Source organism: Leguminivora glycinivorella, chromosome 19 (genome assembly GCF_023078275.1).
Source record: "Leguminivora glycinivorella isolate SPB_JAAS2020 chromosome 19, LegGlyc_1.1, whole genome shotgun sequence".
Lineage (NCBI taxonomy): Eukaryota > Metazoa > Arthropoda > Insecta > Lepidoptera > Tortricidae > Leguminivora > Leguminivora glycinivorella.
Window position 1 is genome coordinate 994604 of NC_062989.1, and position 17342 is coordinate 1011945.

At 38.4% G+C, this 17342-nt stretch overlaps 1 protein-coding gene across 1 annotated transcript; it reads right to left on the reverse strand.

Moving 5' to 3' along the window:
- Positions 1-3768: 3768 nt before the first annotated feature.
- Positions 3769-4702, reverse strand: LOC125236561 (3-oxoacyl-[acyl-carrier-protein] reductase FabG-like). Its single transcript, XM_048143404.1, has one exon. It carries the CDS (start codon positions 4656-4658, stop codon positions 3891-3893), a length of 768 nt encoding a protein of 255 aa, XP_047999361.1. The 5' UTR covers positions 4659-4702; the 3' UTR covers positions 3769-3890.
- Between the last annotated feature and the right edge of the window lie 12640 nt (positions 4703-17342).

Genomic DNA, 17342 nt, shown 5'->3' on the forward strand with positions numbered 1-17342 from the left:
CCAGCCTGCGTATGGTTGGGTGGGGCAAACAGGCAATAGCAAGGCGACGAACAGGTCTGGTACCGACTGCAAAAATAATTGATTTGTTTATAATTTGGATGTTTAGATTATTGCAATACGATAAGAAATCTGAATTCAAAGGTTTATTATTTTTTGCTTTTTAGTTTCTCCGTGTTTTGTAACGCGCTTATTTTTGAAGGCGGTTTTATTTTTTGTTAAAAAGTTTATTTTTGTTTGCTGTGTTCAACACAGCAAAGGGAAGTGTACGAGTTTCTAATGGGTTGGCAACGCGCATGTGACACCCCTTGAGTTGCAGGCGTCCTAAGGCTACGTTTACCGCTTTCCATCAGGCGGACCGTATGCTTGTTTGCCACCGACGTAGTATAAAAAATGCATTTTTAACCCCCGACGCAAAAACGACGGGGTGTTATAAGTTTGACGTGTCTGTCTGTGTGTATGTCTGTCTGTCTGTCTGTCTGTCTGTCTGTCTGTCTGTCTGTCTGTCTGTCTGTCTGTTTGTATGTCTGTCTGTGTGTGTATCTATCTGTCTGTGGCATCGTAGCTCCCGAACGGATGAACCGATTTAGATTTAGTTTTTTTGTCTGAAAGCTGAGTTAGTCGGGAGTGTCCTTAGCCATGTTTCATGAAAATCGGTCTACTATGTCGCGATCGGGGGTTTTTTCAAAATTTTAATTTCGTGGTTATTGGTTAGGTTCCTAATATGCACAATCTACATCGTATTGCATCTAAGATATGCATCAGCATTAGCGCACCTCCCATCGGGTTCGTATGCAATTCTCGTGGCCTATCCAAAAAGGAACGTCCGTCGGCTACCGAAGATGCTTACTTTTAGATTTATTCTATTTTGTATTTGCAGCAGCAAAATATACTACTGGGGATGGAAATTGTTTTAAATTCTGAGAAAAAAGGTATTCCTTTTACCTGTTACGTTTGTGGCAAACATACGGCCCGCTTACGCCGTGGCTTGCGTGGGCGACGGTCGCGCGATGGTCGATAATAATAAAAACAACCTGACACATATTGTTTTAAACATACGTTTGGCTGATTCAAACGGATAAACCGCAACAAATCGAACTTGTTAAATTCACAATGCAAATTTCTCTCAGTGTATGATTGTTTAAATAATTATCACGATGATCCATGAACATGTACTTACGTGTGTAGACTACGCTTCCACTGTTCACGTCACAAAATCACCCTGTATAATCTCGGCATCGGCCGTACATTTTTGATGAGGAATCTTTTGATATCATCCCCTGCATACTTCGATAATGCCAGTGACATACTGCTCGAAAGGATAAGTCGACTTTTTTTATACCACATAGTGGAAAACAAGCATTCGACCCGCCTGATAGTAAGTAGTCACTGAAGGCAGCCTATGCACGCTTGCAACTCTAGAGGTGTTACCTGCGCGTTGCCGACCCTTTAGAAATCTGCACACTCCTTTTGAAGAACTTTACTCCATGTAGACATTGTAGACCCTCGGAAAACCTCGGCAGTGAGCTCATTCCACAGCCGAAGCGTTTGCAAGAGGCAGTCCTAAGCCATAAAATTTACTTAAGAAGAAAGAAGAAGGTAGGAATATCTAAGCGGTTTTCATGCCTAAAATGTTATGCTACAAGTGCTACCAGTGCAAGTACCTTTTCATACGAAATTCGATAAGAGTTGTGAAAACAATATATGGATAGTAACAGTTGAAGGTCATAAACACACCACTCTACACGTGTCGATGACATATCTTTGTAATCAATGTTCAAATAAATCAGATAAAATTGTGCATGTAGTGATGTAATGATTGTTTTTTTTTTTCAGTACAGATGGTGTTTTTTTACATACTAGTGCGAGATGTGGTTCATTATATATCAGGTCGAAACTTCGGAAGGCCACCTGTACTGAAAAACGTGGTGCGATACACGTGCGAAAAGAAAATTCGGAACTCGTGTCGATTTAAAATAAAACACTCCCTTCGGTCGTGTTTTAATTTATCGCCACTCGTTTCGAACTTCCTTTTTTACGCACATTGTACCGTAATGTACTATTTTTTAACCCCCGACGCAAAAACGACGGGGTGTTATAAGTTTGACGTGTCTGTGTGTGTGTCTGTCTGTCTGTCTGTTTGTCTGTCTGTGTGTGTGTGTGGCATCGTAGCTCCCGAATGAATGAACCGATTTAGATTTAGTTTTTTTTTTGTGTGAAAGCTGAGTAAGTCTGGAGTGTTCTTAGCCATGTTTCATGAAAATCGGTCTACTATGTCGCGGTCGGGGTTTTTTTCAAAATTTTAATTTTGTGGTTATTTTATCAGTACAGTCAACCAATTGGAACCCTAGGCCACTCTGCAACCATGTCAAAATGACAAGCAGTAAGAGATTTCTTACAATCTGATTTATAACGTCACTATGACACAGTTCTACGGTGGCCTAGGGTTCCAATTGGTTGACTGTACATAGTGTACATATGGTGTTACTTTATCAGACTAGTGCGAGGTTATACTTTATGTACCTATATTGAAACTTCAAAGGGCCATATTTTATATGAAAATATGGCCCTTTGAAAGAGGCCCAGTAAACCAGGGTCAGAATAAATATAAAAGTGCAAAATTACTTCATGGGATGACACTTGAAAACACCGTGTCTGACACCGAGCCACCAAGAAAAAACAGATTTAAAGTTAGAAACTTACACGATTTTTACACATATTTAAAATTCTAAACGGGACTTAATCGCGTATGATTATGTTTTTAACACTGACCTCCGACGTTTCAAGGACGACATTAAGTCCCGATTAAGTCCCGTTTGCAATTTAAAATATGTAAAAAAAAGATGCCAAATTGAATGCTACATCCCTGTGTGCCCTAGCCGGGCCGAAGCGGTGCGTATTGAAAATTTCGAATATGCCAACACTAGACTCAAGTGTATCCAAATTTCGGCGTAATTACTGCGGTTTAGTTCCGTTTTTATTGCGTTTCGATGCGAATGTGAAGTGGGCAGGTTTTGATGCTGATGATGCCCGATCTTGACGGATGAATGAGCAAAATCTGTATAATTATGAGAACATGGACATTACTGATGAATACTGTTAAACTGCGATAGGTAAGATAATTGTGTTAATACCTACTGTGAATTAGAATAACGTCATTAATTAATTTATTTGTTTTCTAAAAATGATTAAAATTAGATAAATGATGAGATAATAAAAAAAAATATTTTCAATTAAAACATTTATTCAAATTTCAAAGTATAATAATTACACATTGTACTATTTTTGTAGTTGTCACTTGTCATTCATCGCTAAAAAACTTCAAGACAACTTTTAGCGAGAAGAGAATTGATAATTATGCAATTGCAAGGGAATAAGCTACTTGACCCTTTTTTAAAGTCTGTCTTATATGATTAAGTACTATCCAATTAGCCGAAATAAAATATTACGATATTTTATTATGACCTAAAACAGCAAAAAAAATTTTTTTAAGTATACTGTTACGTAATCAGGCGAAAACAACACAGTCATTTTAATCTATAGATTTTCTGTGCATCAGGTCATTCTATTCGAAAACAAAGTTTTCTGACTTTTTAAGTATGAAGGCATAAAGTTCAATAGGACAGTGATTATTTTGACATGCAGTAAGGTTCGAATTCGATGACGTCACTTCATCGCTGACAGCGTTTTCGGTGGCCAAAATAAATGAAAAATTACACACATTTTTATTCGAAATTACGCAGTCATCATACACTTTTAATACCCAAAATCTATCGATATTGGTTTATTATGTCAAATACTACAGAAGACAATCATTTATTGTGCCAAATTCGATATGAGTCTAGTAGCCTATTGTATTAGTACACTTGTTTAACTGTAGGGTTCTCACATTTTCACTTCAACAACTGACCATTGTCAGAGACGTAAGCAGAACCGGTGATGCTCCTCGCCTTATCGCTGGCCAGAAACGCGATGACATCAGCGATCTCCTCCGGCTCCCCGACTCTGTTCAATGCTGTCATCACCTTCGCTTGCTCCCAGGTTACATCACCAGCTCCAGGAGGCACCATACCAGCATTCTCACAGATATCCGTCCTCACCGGCCCAGGGTTCACACTGTTCACTCTCACACCAGACTCCGCCAGCTCCAAGGCAGCGCAACGAGTGAAGTGATCCACTCCTGCCTTTGACACACAATAAGGCATACAACTCTCAGCAACAACTTTAGTTGACGCTATACTCGACACATTTACTATATTTCCTTTAGTCTCTTTTAGAAACGGTACAGCGAGACTGGTTAACTGAACGATGGATCGAAGATTTGTGTTCATAACTTCATCGAATACTTTCAAAATATTTGGATCAGCGACGGGAACCATTCTGACAATCCCTGCGTTGTTCACTAAAACATCAAGTTTTCCAAACCGATCTACCGTTTTCTTGACAATAGTGCTGGCTTCTTCTTCATTAGAAACATCAGCTCTGATGACGAGCGGTTGCGCTCCTGCCTGCGCGCACTTCTGCGCGACGTTGCCAAGTTTCTCTTCGTTTCTGCCAACAATGGCAACGCTGGCTCCTTCTTTGGAAAACAAGATGGCGGTGGCCGCTCCTATACCGGAGCTTGCGCCCGTCACTAGAACAACGTTACCGGAGAAACTCATCACTATGAAATGTAACGACGAATGGCAAACAAGTGAACACAAGTGGTGTTTTTATGTTGTAATTACAATTAGTGTGTACCCGAGCGCGATAATGTTCCGTTATCTGTCCATTGTTATCTAATGTATACATTACCGATTACCGTCGATGTTGTAGTCATCATGACCTTTGTTCAATTCATACTTGCTTGATAAATTAAACAAATTGTTAAAAACAATCTCAAAAGTGTTATTGATAAGTAGGATGATTGGCAATTAAGATTATAGAAAAACTGGATCAACGCTTTAACATTATTTTCGCCATACCATAAAGGTTCACTAAACTTGATTCCTGGAAAAAAGATGAGAAAGTTGTATTTTATCCACAAGAGTGTAATGTAATTTCATAAAGATTTGAACCTTCGTGGCTTGAAACCTTCGCAATGCTCAAGACTCCACTTTCAGGGCCACTTGCATCTTTCGCTTGCTCGAGTATCACTTTTAGGATTTCTGGTTAAACTTAAACAACAATTAACTTAGCCCCATTGTAAAAAAAAAAATATTACTCCATCATAGTTCCCGATATACTAACCCTTTTAATGATTCTAGCTAATTAATTTGCTTTCTGCGTTTCTCTAATTCGAAAACCTCCAAAGCAATTTCAAAAACAATATTGCGCCCATTGTGAGCAAACCTGCAAGAAAACAAAGGAACACCTCGCACTGGACCAATCAAGAGCTTGTTCCTTTTTCAAAGCTAGCGGAAACAAAGAAAGCGTAAATTTCAAAAATCGAACGATCAACGGCTCACGGAAAAACAAATGCATACCGTTCTGTCACTCGAAGCTATCCGTGGTAACTGTATTAGAATAGCTACAGGATTTAGTTCCTTGAGTTGATGGAATAGGGTAGAAATGGTAATGTAGTTTTGGATGGAGATACAACACATATGTTTAGAGTGAAAACGTTCCTTTTTCAAGTAGAAACATCGAGCGCTTTCTTTTAGGATCTAGCGCTTTACGTATTCAACGGGAGCGAGTAGAATTTGAATGCAAGCGTGCAGTAGACAACTCCTATTGTCTGTAGGTAGGTACATGACATCGCTATTTGACGAAGGATTGCTTTTCATTTTTTGATTGTAAGTAGTATAATTTCTCTAGCAATCACCAAAATGAGACTGGACATTAGAAAACATTAAAAGAAATAATTTATGTTCTCCGTAAAAACTAACAGAACGAAATGAAACTTGCATTTCGTCAACTGGCAAAGTATTTTGTAAGTTTGTTCCTCGTATGAAATGTTGTGCTTTAGAAAGTAAAAGTTAGTTTCGTGCTTTGTGAATATGCGATGTGCTCAAACTCCACTTTTTAGGGTTCCGTAGCCAAAATGGCAAAAACGGAACCCTTATAGTTTCGTCATGTCCGTCTGTCCGTCTGTCCGTCTGTCCGTCTGTCCGTCTGTCACAGCCGATTTACTCGGAAACTATAAGTACTACAGTGATGAAATTTGATGGGAATATGTGTTGTATAAACCGCTACAAAATTATGACACTAAATAGTAAAAAAAAGAATTGGGGGTGGGGCCCCCATACATGTAACTGAGGGATGAAAATTTTTTTTCGATGTACATACCCGTGTGGGGTATCAATGGAAAGGTCTTTTAAAATGATATAAAGTTTTCTAAAAAACATTTTTCTTAAAGTGAACGGTTTTTGAGATATCAGCTCTCAAAGTCGTAAAAAGTATGTCCCCCCCTCTATTTTTATAACTACGGGGTATAAAATTCTAAAAAAAATAGAGGTGATGCATGCTAATTAACTCTTTCAACGATTTTTGGTTTGATCAAAGTATCTCTTATAGTTTTTGAGATAGGTTGATTTAACTGTAATTTTGGTTTGCTGCTACGGAACCCTTTGTGCGCGAGCCCGACTCGCACTTGGCCGGTTTTTTTGTATCTATAGATTCAACTTGGTTCAAATTCAGAGCCTTTCGTATATGCTGAGTTGGCCAAAGTGACTGGATCGCTGTTTTAATAGATTCCAGGTTCGAGTCCTGCTTGACGTGTGAATGTTTCTATTTCTCCTCGAATTAAATTTTTTAAAAATCGTCACTACTTTTAAAAAATCTCGTATCTCACGCTGTTCCTCAAAGTTAAAACGCAGTAAGTCTATATGCATTCCATACATACTTACTAACAATTTTCTTTTCATTGACAGACGAAGATACAAGTTTTTTTAAAAGTCGTGACGAAATACATATTTGTATCAACGGAAGCGCTGGTAGCCTAGCGGTAAGTACGTGCGACTTTTATTCCGGAGATCACGGGTTCGAACCCCGGCTCGCACCAATGAGTTTGTGCGAAATATCATTTGATATTCGCCAGTCGCTTTTCGGTGAAGGAAAACATCATGAGGAAATCGGACTAATTTCAATAAGGTTATAGTTTACCCTTCGGGTTGGAAGGTCAGATGGCAGTCGCTTTCGTAAAAACTAGTGGACGTGGGCACGCCAAATCTTGGGATTAGTTGTCAAAGCGGACCCCAGGCTCCCATGAGCCGTGGCAAATGCCGGGATAACGCAAGGAGGATGATGACATATTTGTATCAATATTCCTTCAAAGACCTCCGAATACTCACGCTGCCGTCTGTGGTGATATACCAAGTAGCTGTGTATGTGCGATGCCACCTTAATGAATAGGTACGCGAGTGGAGCTGACGTTCATGGTCGCAATTTGCGGAATGCCCACAAACTCTTGGGCGTAAAGCACAAGCTGGCAAAATCTGCCAAAGTAACGCATGTGATGGGGCCGACTGTGTACAACAGACTGCCGGGTCATGTCACAAACGCACCGTCACTGATGAGCTTTAAAGCGCGACTGAAACGATGGCTTATCGAGCACACTTTCTACAGCTTTAAGGAGTTTATAGAGTACCAAATAAGTACCTAAGCTTAGAATAGGTATGTAAAATATTTTAATGTTACGAATATCAATTCTGCAAATAATTGTATTTAAAATGTATGTGACATATAATATGAACTATTATGAATAAATATATGAATATGAATATATAGAACATAATACACGTAAACATTAGCAATCCATAAAAACACACCGCGCCCCGCTTCACGCTTCGCAATGCCTCCTTAATGAGTGCATATCCCAACAAAAGTAGGCCTAAGTGGTCGGACGACAGATAAAACATCGGAGAGCGCGTTTTAATAAGAGCGGAGCAAATGACTCGTTACAGAGGGCGACACTGGCGCTCGTGTAATGAGAGACACTTGTCTGTCAATAGTTTTAATTGTAGGATATTTTGACATACACGTTTTTAAAAATAATTTTGTGAATTAATTGAACAAATATGAATATGTCTGTATGGATGACACTTTACCTATAACGCTTTCTCGTACGCTATGATTGAGAATCAAATTTTGTATTTTAATTAATTATGTAGGTACATTCAATTAAGGATCTATTATTTGAAAATTTGAATGGACAAGCTTAATCGCTAATATTTAAGCTACTTAAATGGTCATATCACGTTTTTGTTACTTTTCAACAACTGGCCATGTCCTATTTTTAACCCCCGACGCAAAAACGACGGGGTGTTATAAGTTTGACGTGTCTGTCTGTCTGTCTGTCTGTCTGTCTGTCTGTCTGTCTGTCTGTCTGTCTGTCTGTCTGTCTGTCTGTCTGTCTGTCTGTCTGTTTGTCTGTGTGTGTGTCTGTCTGTGGCACCGTAGCTCCCGAACGGGTGAACCGATTTCGATTTAGTTTTTTTTGTTTGAAAGCTGAGTTAGTCGGGAGTGTTCTTAGCCATGTTTCATGAAAATCGGTCCACTATGTCGCGGTCGGGGGTTTTTTCAAAATTTTAATTTTGTGGTTAGGTTATAATGACACCAAAAACACACACAAAAACTTTTAAAAAGTCCTATCTACCTATAAAAACCCCAATCAAAATCTCGACACATTAAGGATTTACGGCAAAAATCAAAACAAATGTCAAAAAAACAACCCATAAATCTCCACTTGTCTTAACATAGAAATAAATTTATAGTTTTTTTTTTTATACTGATGATGTTGTTTCTTGACGAGATCTCTGTTATGTTAAAGAATATACTTACCGTATTAAATTATCGTGTTATATATATTCATAATTGCTTAAGTTTCAAGTCACAGTTCAGAAAGTATGACATTATCAAATATAACGATGTGAACAATTGAGTTATATCTATCATATAGATGTACCACACACAATCTTATCATGTGCCACATCATGCCACAAAGAATTAGTTACACTCAATATCTTATTAACACTCTATCTCACTCTTCCAAACGAATAGCATTTGTTCCCGCAAATAAACCAAACAAACAAAGCCCGCTCTGGACATTCACCATTCCTCCTAAACACACCAGTATAAATGTAATCTCTACGGCCTAGGCCAAGAATACCGAAATTCAGAGATCTCTTAAACGGTCTTATTCAATACTGGCAAAAACACAATTATGTAACTCCGTATAGACGGATAAAGTCTAAGAAAAAAACGTACCTCAAAGCCCTAGAGAAAAAGGTACGGTGGCCTAGATGGCGTTACACCTTTGGCGAACGCTCGGCTAGATGGCGCTAATATTAATATTTGAGATTTTAACACATATCAAGTATGGGCCAAATTGTCAAAACTGAGGTTCAAAAGTTTTAAGCTTGTGTCGAGAGATGGCAGTCTATGCGCTGTGATTACACATTTTACTTTGACAGTAAGTCTCTATACTACTCGATCCTCTTTGATACTGGTATGTATTCAATCCAGAATTTTGATATTAAAGTCGTCAATCATATCGCCTTATTAGAACACTACATTTATTTATTGGTCAACAGTTTATTTTCAACACTTTTGACACACCAGATCAATCTGATGTTTGAAAACTGAAATTCGATCCCATGAGTCAAGAAATCCTTTTGAACGAACGAAACTCATTCGAATTTAAAAATAAAATGTAAGCAATTAAAGAAAGTTCCAAATTCAAACCGGAGAAATGAGTCTAGATCTGGCTGCCCCTATAAGGGCCAGTTGCATCAACCACAGTTAAAAGACAAATCAACATCACGCAACAGAAGTCTATGGAAATTCCTCTACAAAAAATTACGAACCATAGAGAATAGATTGCTGCATATCGTTGACGGTGCACCATCTACCATGACTATGGCTGATGCAATTTGACCAAAGTGACTTTATAGGTCAAAACAGACTGGTTGAAAGTTCAAAATGATTGCACCATTTTGTGAATACCCCAGATGCAGTGGCAGCAGCGGTTGATTTTTATTCATTTGGCCTCCGCGGCCCAGGAGACATATCGGTGCCTTGGTCGGGGAAATTGCATTCTGTACCCCTAATAATTCCTTTCCACGCAATGTTTTATAGTGCGGTCGGGGGTTTATTTTTGCCGTTGCGTTGTTGATCAAGTTTTAATGAAATTGTGGTCTTCAATTTTAAAACAGGTACTTATGGAGTAGGTACCTAAGGAAGGAAGTTTTATAGTTACAGTTCTCTCTATTCCTTATAAAATCATGAATACATATGGAAACAATGACTAAGCATAAAACTTAATAGCTAGCTTACTGTACCAATGATGCTGGCATTTCCTCGATGTATCGCAATGCTGATAGTGCAACGTTTTGCAAGGAAATCGCCAGTTCTTTGGTTACCAGTTAGTCCAGTTACGTTAGCTAGACGCTTCACGATTTTTGTAAAAAACAGCATTATGTACCTACGTGAACTAAGGATTTTCTTTGACAGAATTGGTAAAGGTTAATATGAATTGAATTTCATTTTAAAATAATATAGGTATTTACTTAGTTTTGGTAATTTGGTACCAGTCTACAAAAACAGAAGTTCCATAGACTAGCCACAAGATAAACCATAGACAATCGAGTTAGCCATAACCGACATTAATTTAAGTTCCCTGGAATAATTAATTCCCGTTAACTTCATTAAGAAACCCGCATAGGTGTAATTACAATGAACTGAGGAATCTTAATTGTGGGATTGGTAAGGGACACACGGAAAATAAGATTGGGGAGCAAACCGGGCTGTGAAAACGTTTATTTATATCAGAGTGGACGGCCAACGAAATCTTAGCACAATATAGCGCGAAATTCAATTTTTTTATGGGCATTCAACCTTCGCTCCTAGAATTTCAATCAATTTTTAAATGTTATGACTCGTCGATGATTCGACCAACGTCAAGGTTTACGGCCTAGCCACGACAATGGTCTAAGGCGGCGAGCGGGGCGGCTGGGCTGCGCGGGAAACGCGCGCGGGCGCTAGCCATGCCACGTACTTTTAGAAGCGGCGGCAGGGCCTAGGAGCGGCCAGAACGTTTTCATATTTAAAAACATGTTTTTTACTGTCGAATATGACTCTAAAGTGCATAGAATGCTTTAATTAGTCAATTACGTCTTGTACAAGAGAATACGTGTGATGACTAAGTACATGGAATTTATTTTATGGCTAGTTAAATGATACTTAGGGGGCATCCATTAATCGCGTCATACGTTTTTGGCTTATTTTAGACCCCCCCCTCCCCCATGGTGATCTTTGGTGATATTTTCAGGACCCCCTCCCCCCCCGGCCAATATGACGTGTAATTTTTTGGCAACTTAAGTAGATTTTTTTCGAATACATGAATCAACCAAATCTTGGCGCTAAAAATGTCGCGAAATTCAAATTTTCTTAGGGAATCAAACCTTCGCTCTTATCTTACCTTATTTTAAATCTGCCCTGCCCTCCTGGATACGCCGTGTCTTGCTTGCGACCGTCGCCCACGCAAGCCACGGCGATACACTTCGACCCATCGGGATCTTTTGTGCAATTACCCCCTACGATCCTAAGATCCTTCAGCTATTCAAGAGCTTCTCGACCATCTCCACTTATCGGATGATGAGGCTCATGGGTAGCTCTCTGAAGTCCTTTGGTACTAGGTAGCCTGCTCTAAAGTTCTTCATTCTTTGTCTGGCGAGGGCGTGACATGCACACATTAGATGTCTGACGGTCTCTTCTTCTCCTCCACACATGCGACAATCCGTGTTGTCAGCGTGTCCCATCTTGGCCAAGATTCCTTTGACCCCGTAATGGCCTGTGAACACCCCCGTTATAATTTGGAGTTGTCTTTTGCCTAGCTTTCCTAGCTTTTTGCTCCATCCAGAGTCAACCCTCCGCATAAAGAGCTTTGAATGCTTCAGATTTACCAGGGCATCCCACTCTTTTTGGTGATTAGCCTTTGTTCGGTCTTTCATAGCCGTTTTAATGGTTCCTAATGAAAGGCCCACAAAAGGTTCCGGACCTATGAAGTTGTCTTCAGATCCGGCCTTGGCAAGTTCAAAAAAAAAAATCCTCATTCATTCATTTCATCATTCATTCATTCATTTTCATTCATTCATTTCATTCATTCCATCATCATTCATTCATTTTCATCATCGTTCATTTTTTCCTTTAATATAAAAATGCTTGGCAAGTTCATCAGTATTTTCATTGCCAATGAAGCCTTCGTGCCCCGGTATCCATACCAGTTCCACCTTGTTTTGCCTTCCAATCTTGTTAAGAGCTTGGATGCCGAGAACCTTCGCCCTTAATTCTTTAATAAATTTTTAAGTGTTATGGCTCGTCGATGATTCCGCCAACAACGCCAAGGTTTAGGAAGGGACAGGTTTTATGAAGACAATTAGCCGTTGAGCCCAACATTTGTGAAATTTGTCGCCTTTTTAACCGCCGCCCAAATCTCCATTCGTCTGGTTTTTTTTTAATGTTTGTTATTTGATATTCTCCCTCATTATTGGACCGATTTTGATTTTTTTTTTATTGAATGTTTTTGTTTTTATGAGAACAGCATGCATTTATGTCCAGAAGAGTGACATTTGATGCAGTGGAACTGCTGATGATGATCAGAACTGAACTCCTCAAATCTCAACGGCACACTTATAGTGAGTTTGTTATTTTTATAAGAACAGTATAGAACAGTGACATTTGGTGCAGTAGAACTGCTGATTATGAGCAGAACGGAACTCCTCAACGACGCGTAGCTCATGTTAGGAGATTTATTTTCTTCGTTATGTTCGTTCAGCATGTTGGGTTTTCATGTCACATTTTGGACCAGCTCATGTTCTAGTGATGGGATCAATGAGGAAGCACGCGTACTTATATAGTGGCTTTTTTATTTTTATGAGGAAATCAAGGACGTACATTACATATTTTACATTTGATGAAATGGAACTTCTGATGATGATCAGAACGGAACTCCACAGCGACGAATTGCTCATATTAGGAGATTTCTTCTCTTTGTTACGTTTGTTAAGCATATTGAGTTTGCCAAGCTCGATTTTTTATAATCGGATTCATGAGAGATTGAGGGAACTCCTTAAATCTTAAAGGTATACAATATGTATTGTCATCAAATAATCAAAGTAATCGTCCGTCTATAAGTAGGTAAACGTGATGAGGGCAAACTAAAAAAAATCTTTGAAATTTAATAATAACCGTTTTGCACCCAGCTGCTCTTTGCACTGCACAACGCAAGTGCCAACTGCGAGGCAAATTACGGCGCAAGAATTTTTAAAACTCAGCTCAGGTTTTGACAGTCTGGTTATGTTAAAGTTGATATATTAAAAAAATTGCTCAGAAATATGATTTTTTGTTTCACACAGGAACAAAAAAAAATACACGTGATATGTTCCTGACCCCCCCACCCCCCATGGTGATATTTGGTGATTTTTCTATGACCCCCTCCCCCCCCCTATACAGTATGACGCGATTAATGGACGCCCCCTTAATATAAATAATCACTTAGAAAAAAATTAAGAGTAAATACGAATAAATACTATACAAAAATATGTTTGAAAACATTATTACATACTACATACGCGAAAGTACAATTCAATTTTCATTAAATAAAGGTTTCGGGTTCAAGACGCTCATAATAAAAACAAAATGTTTTGTTTCGCGCGGAATCGCTAGCCCCATTTAGCCGCCTAGGCCGGTCGCGCCGCTGTAATGTTGTGGCACCACCCGCGCGGCGCGCTACAGTTGTTCGAGCCGCGCGCCGAAGAAGGCACGCGTTTTATGATTATGACTGAAGACAATTGACCGATGAGCCCTTTAAACTTGCCGCCTTTTTAGTGACAAGATTTGGTTGATGGAATTTTAGCTATCGTGTGTATCTTGCGCTATTTCATATATAGTATGGACATCAAATACCTACCAACGAAATTTAATTAACATGATTTATGACATCAGAGTTAATGTTTATAGAATACAGACCTAGGACTTTCAAATTTCAGTATTCTTTGTTTCTATTTGGGTAAAAAAGTCTAAACTTAAAATAAATTAATGAAACCTATGTATTTTTTTATACTACGTCGGTGGCAAACAAGCGTACGGCCCGCCTGATGGAAAGCGGTCACCGTAACCTATGGACACCTGCAACTCAAAGAGTGTCACATGCGCTTTGCCACCCCATTAGAAACTTGTACATTCCCTTTCGCTGTGTTAAATACACAGCAAAAATTTGTAACCAAGGAAGGTGCCCAGTGTATTCGACCGTATGTCACCTAGAGGGCGTTATTCAAGATCACATAATGGGACGAATATATGGGTTACCTTCGGCCAGGGGCCAAACAATAAGATATTACGGCTCATTGTGGCCCAAGACAATGCTGATCCGTCACGGCTTAAAACGGCCCATTCTTGGCCCATATTAGATGGATTAGCGGCCTTTTAGCGTATTGTGGATTAATTTACATTGTAAGGCAGAATTTGGAGCAAATTGTGAGCCCATAGATACCTTATGTGTACAGAATTTGCATTTCAGTATGTATGAAGATGACTTGATATGATTAATTAAATACGATTCCATTATTTTGAAAATTAAAAAATGGGTTAGACTTATAATTACAGCTTACGCAGCGTCTTGACTTCATCTTCATTTATACCGAAATAAGGTAAACAAATTATTGTTTTTTTTTGTGTCAAAAGTGACGTTTCTCTAAACAAAATGTCACATTTGACGTATCCTACTCATATCGTACCTCAATATTATTCGACAAGAATCCATTTAACAGTCTATTATTACGATTCTTTGATAAAACTGCCTTTTTAGCATACCCACCTGAACAAAACTCCTTTAAAAAGTTATTGCATTATACAGCTTATCGGTTTCCCAGTGATATCTAATTCATAGCGGCAGCGGAAGGCAAGTCCTCCCAGTATGCCAAATGAGAAAAGTTCTCAACAAAATTCACTGTTCGCGAGTCAATATTAACTACAGACAGACCCACAGCTTTTTATTTGCGGCTACTAGAATAAATTCTACTCTTATTTGATCTCTATGCCCTTATCATAGGATGGCCGGTTTTTTTGAGTGGGCGGAGTGTCATGTCAGTGGTAACCGCTTTCCGATGAAGTTTTTCTAATATGGCCGTTGGTGTTGATAAACCGCCTCTATGTTTTGTTTGGACTGGCGATTGTGAAATATCACTGATTTTAAAGGATCAGTTTAATAAATACTTTGTAATTTGATAGCTTCTGAAATCTGAATATCACAATTAGAAATAGACATATAGTTTGCTCATATAGAATTAATACGAAAACGAATATAGTATAATGATATTAACGGTCAACTTCTGTCTCTGTCCGATTTCTTAAATAGAAATTTAATTTAAACAGTTTTTCTTATAAAATTTTCTAGTGTTTTACTTAATAGTGCGTGGTATGCAATTTTATTTCAAGTATAAAAACAACTGGCCAATAATATACACAAAATCGGATAATCACATGACGTTTCCTGTATTCCCAAAACATTCATACGTCCCCGGAAGCGCACAGTTCGAAATTTAAAATTCAACGAAACAATATCGGGCGTGCATAGTGTATGCCGTTTGCCGGGTATTTTACGAGGGAGCTGGGAAATGTCACAGATACTGGTTCCAGGGAAAGATGGCGGCTATTCGTTTTAGGTATAATAGAGTTGAAGTTTTAAAGTTTCATGAAATAAATCTATGGAAACGGATTATATCGAGTATAATGAATTCACATTTCATCCTGACGTTTTGAACAAGTCTAAGTCTAAGTTTCGTGACGCATTGGTTTTACTGTAATGTCATGTAAACATGTTTTACTAATAAATAATAATAAATAATAATAATAACACTTTACAGCATACGTGGTCAACGGGTGACTGAGGAATAATTACAATGTGCAATAGCTACCCACTTAAAAGAAATATTAATGAACGATGACCATAAATAATATAGATTTCTAAGGCAGGTTCACAGACTGTTAATAAAGCTAGTTATACAATATTCAAAAAAATTACAATTACTATGTTAAAAAACAATTAACTAATTAATCTACACAAAATTGACAAAAACAAACTGCAAATGTACAACACCATGCAACAAAAATGCCTTACAGTCTTCGTCGTGATTGTTCCATTATCAGAATGCACTACTGGATCCCAAGCCGGTGGTAAAGTAAGGCCATCTTCTCTATTAAAATTTGGATATTTCTTAAATTTTATTGGCCTCGTGCAACATTCTGGGTATATACCGCTTCATAATCATGAGTAACTATCGCGGTAACTGAAGACAATATTTTAATCGCTTACCATCAGGCGACTTGTCTGCTCGTTTGCCTCCTATCCCATAAAAAAAAGTTTCAATTAAAATTGCTTAATGTCTCTAAAGGGTTAGCACATGATTGGCGACTGGCGACTCGTCTTTGTCTATTTGTATTAAGGACGGGGAATATAATGTTATCCCGCGGCGATATAAGTAGATAAGTACTCTCGCGCCAATCATGTGCAACCTTGCTGTAAATAGTTGTATAGAATATCACATACATACATACAATCACGCCTGTTTCCCATATAGGGGTAGGCAGAGCACATGAAACTGCCAAAAGTGCCAAAGTTACAGTGCCACTATCAATATCAATCTGTAGATTATCTTGATTAAACAAATCGGAAGAAATACGCGGGATATAAATGGGTCATTTTTTTTTCAAATTGGTCCAATGTCTACCCAACATTTATGGATTTGGAAATTTTCATGTGGTTTTAACTCAGAATAGCGAGCTCTTTCGATCCTATAATAGGAGAGAAAAAGCGTCCCAAGGTTTTTTTCCCATTCCGTTACCATTTTTTCATACATTTTGTATGGGGGTATAACGGAATGGAAGGTTTGAAAAATGTATGGAAATCTTGGGACATTTGTTTTTCTCCTATCAGGATCGAAAGATCTCGCGATTCTGAGTATGAAACTCTGAAACTGAGTTACAAAAAAAGTGGGGTGGAAAACTTTATATATATAGATAGACTGATAGTGATGTAGCAGAAGGGTGTTACAGATGTCGTGCGAAAAGGGTTTCCTTCGGAAACGTTCGTATTTGTCATGCTAGTTCAGTCAATGTCAGTACATCTTGTATTGACACTGACTGAAATAGCATGACACATTCGTACGTTTCCGTAACAATTCTAAGGCAAATCTTTCCGCACTATACATCTGTGTCTATTGGGCATTCGCTTATCCAGCACTGGTACTACTGCTTTATAGCGAAATCCACAAATGTACTAACACTCTTATAAACCGATCAAACTACCCGAACAGGAAAACGGCTGAAATCTTTGACCCTAACTCCATAAAAATATTATTGATGTTAAC

Coding starts and splice junctions, on each gene's coding strand:
- LOC125236561 (XM_048143404.1), bottom strand. CDS start 4,658: ATGAGTTTCTCCGGTAACGTTGTTCTAGTGACGGGCGCAAGCTCCGGT.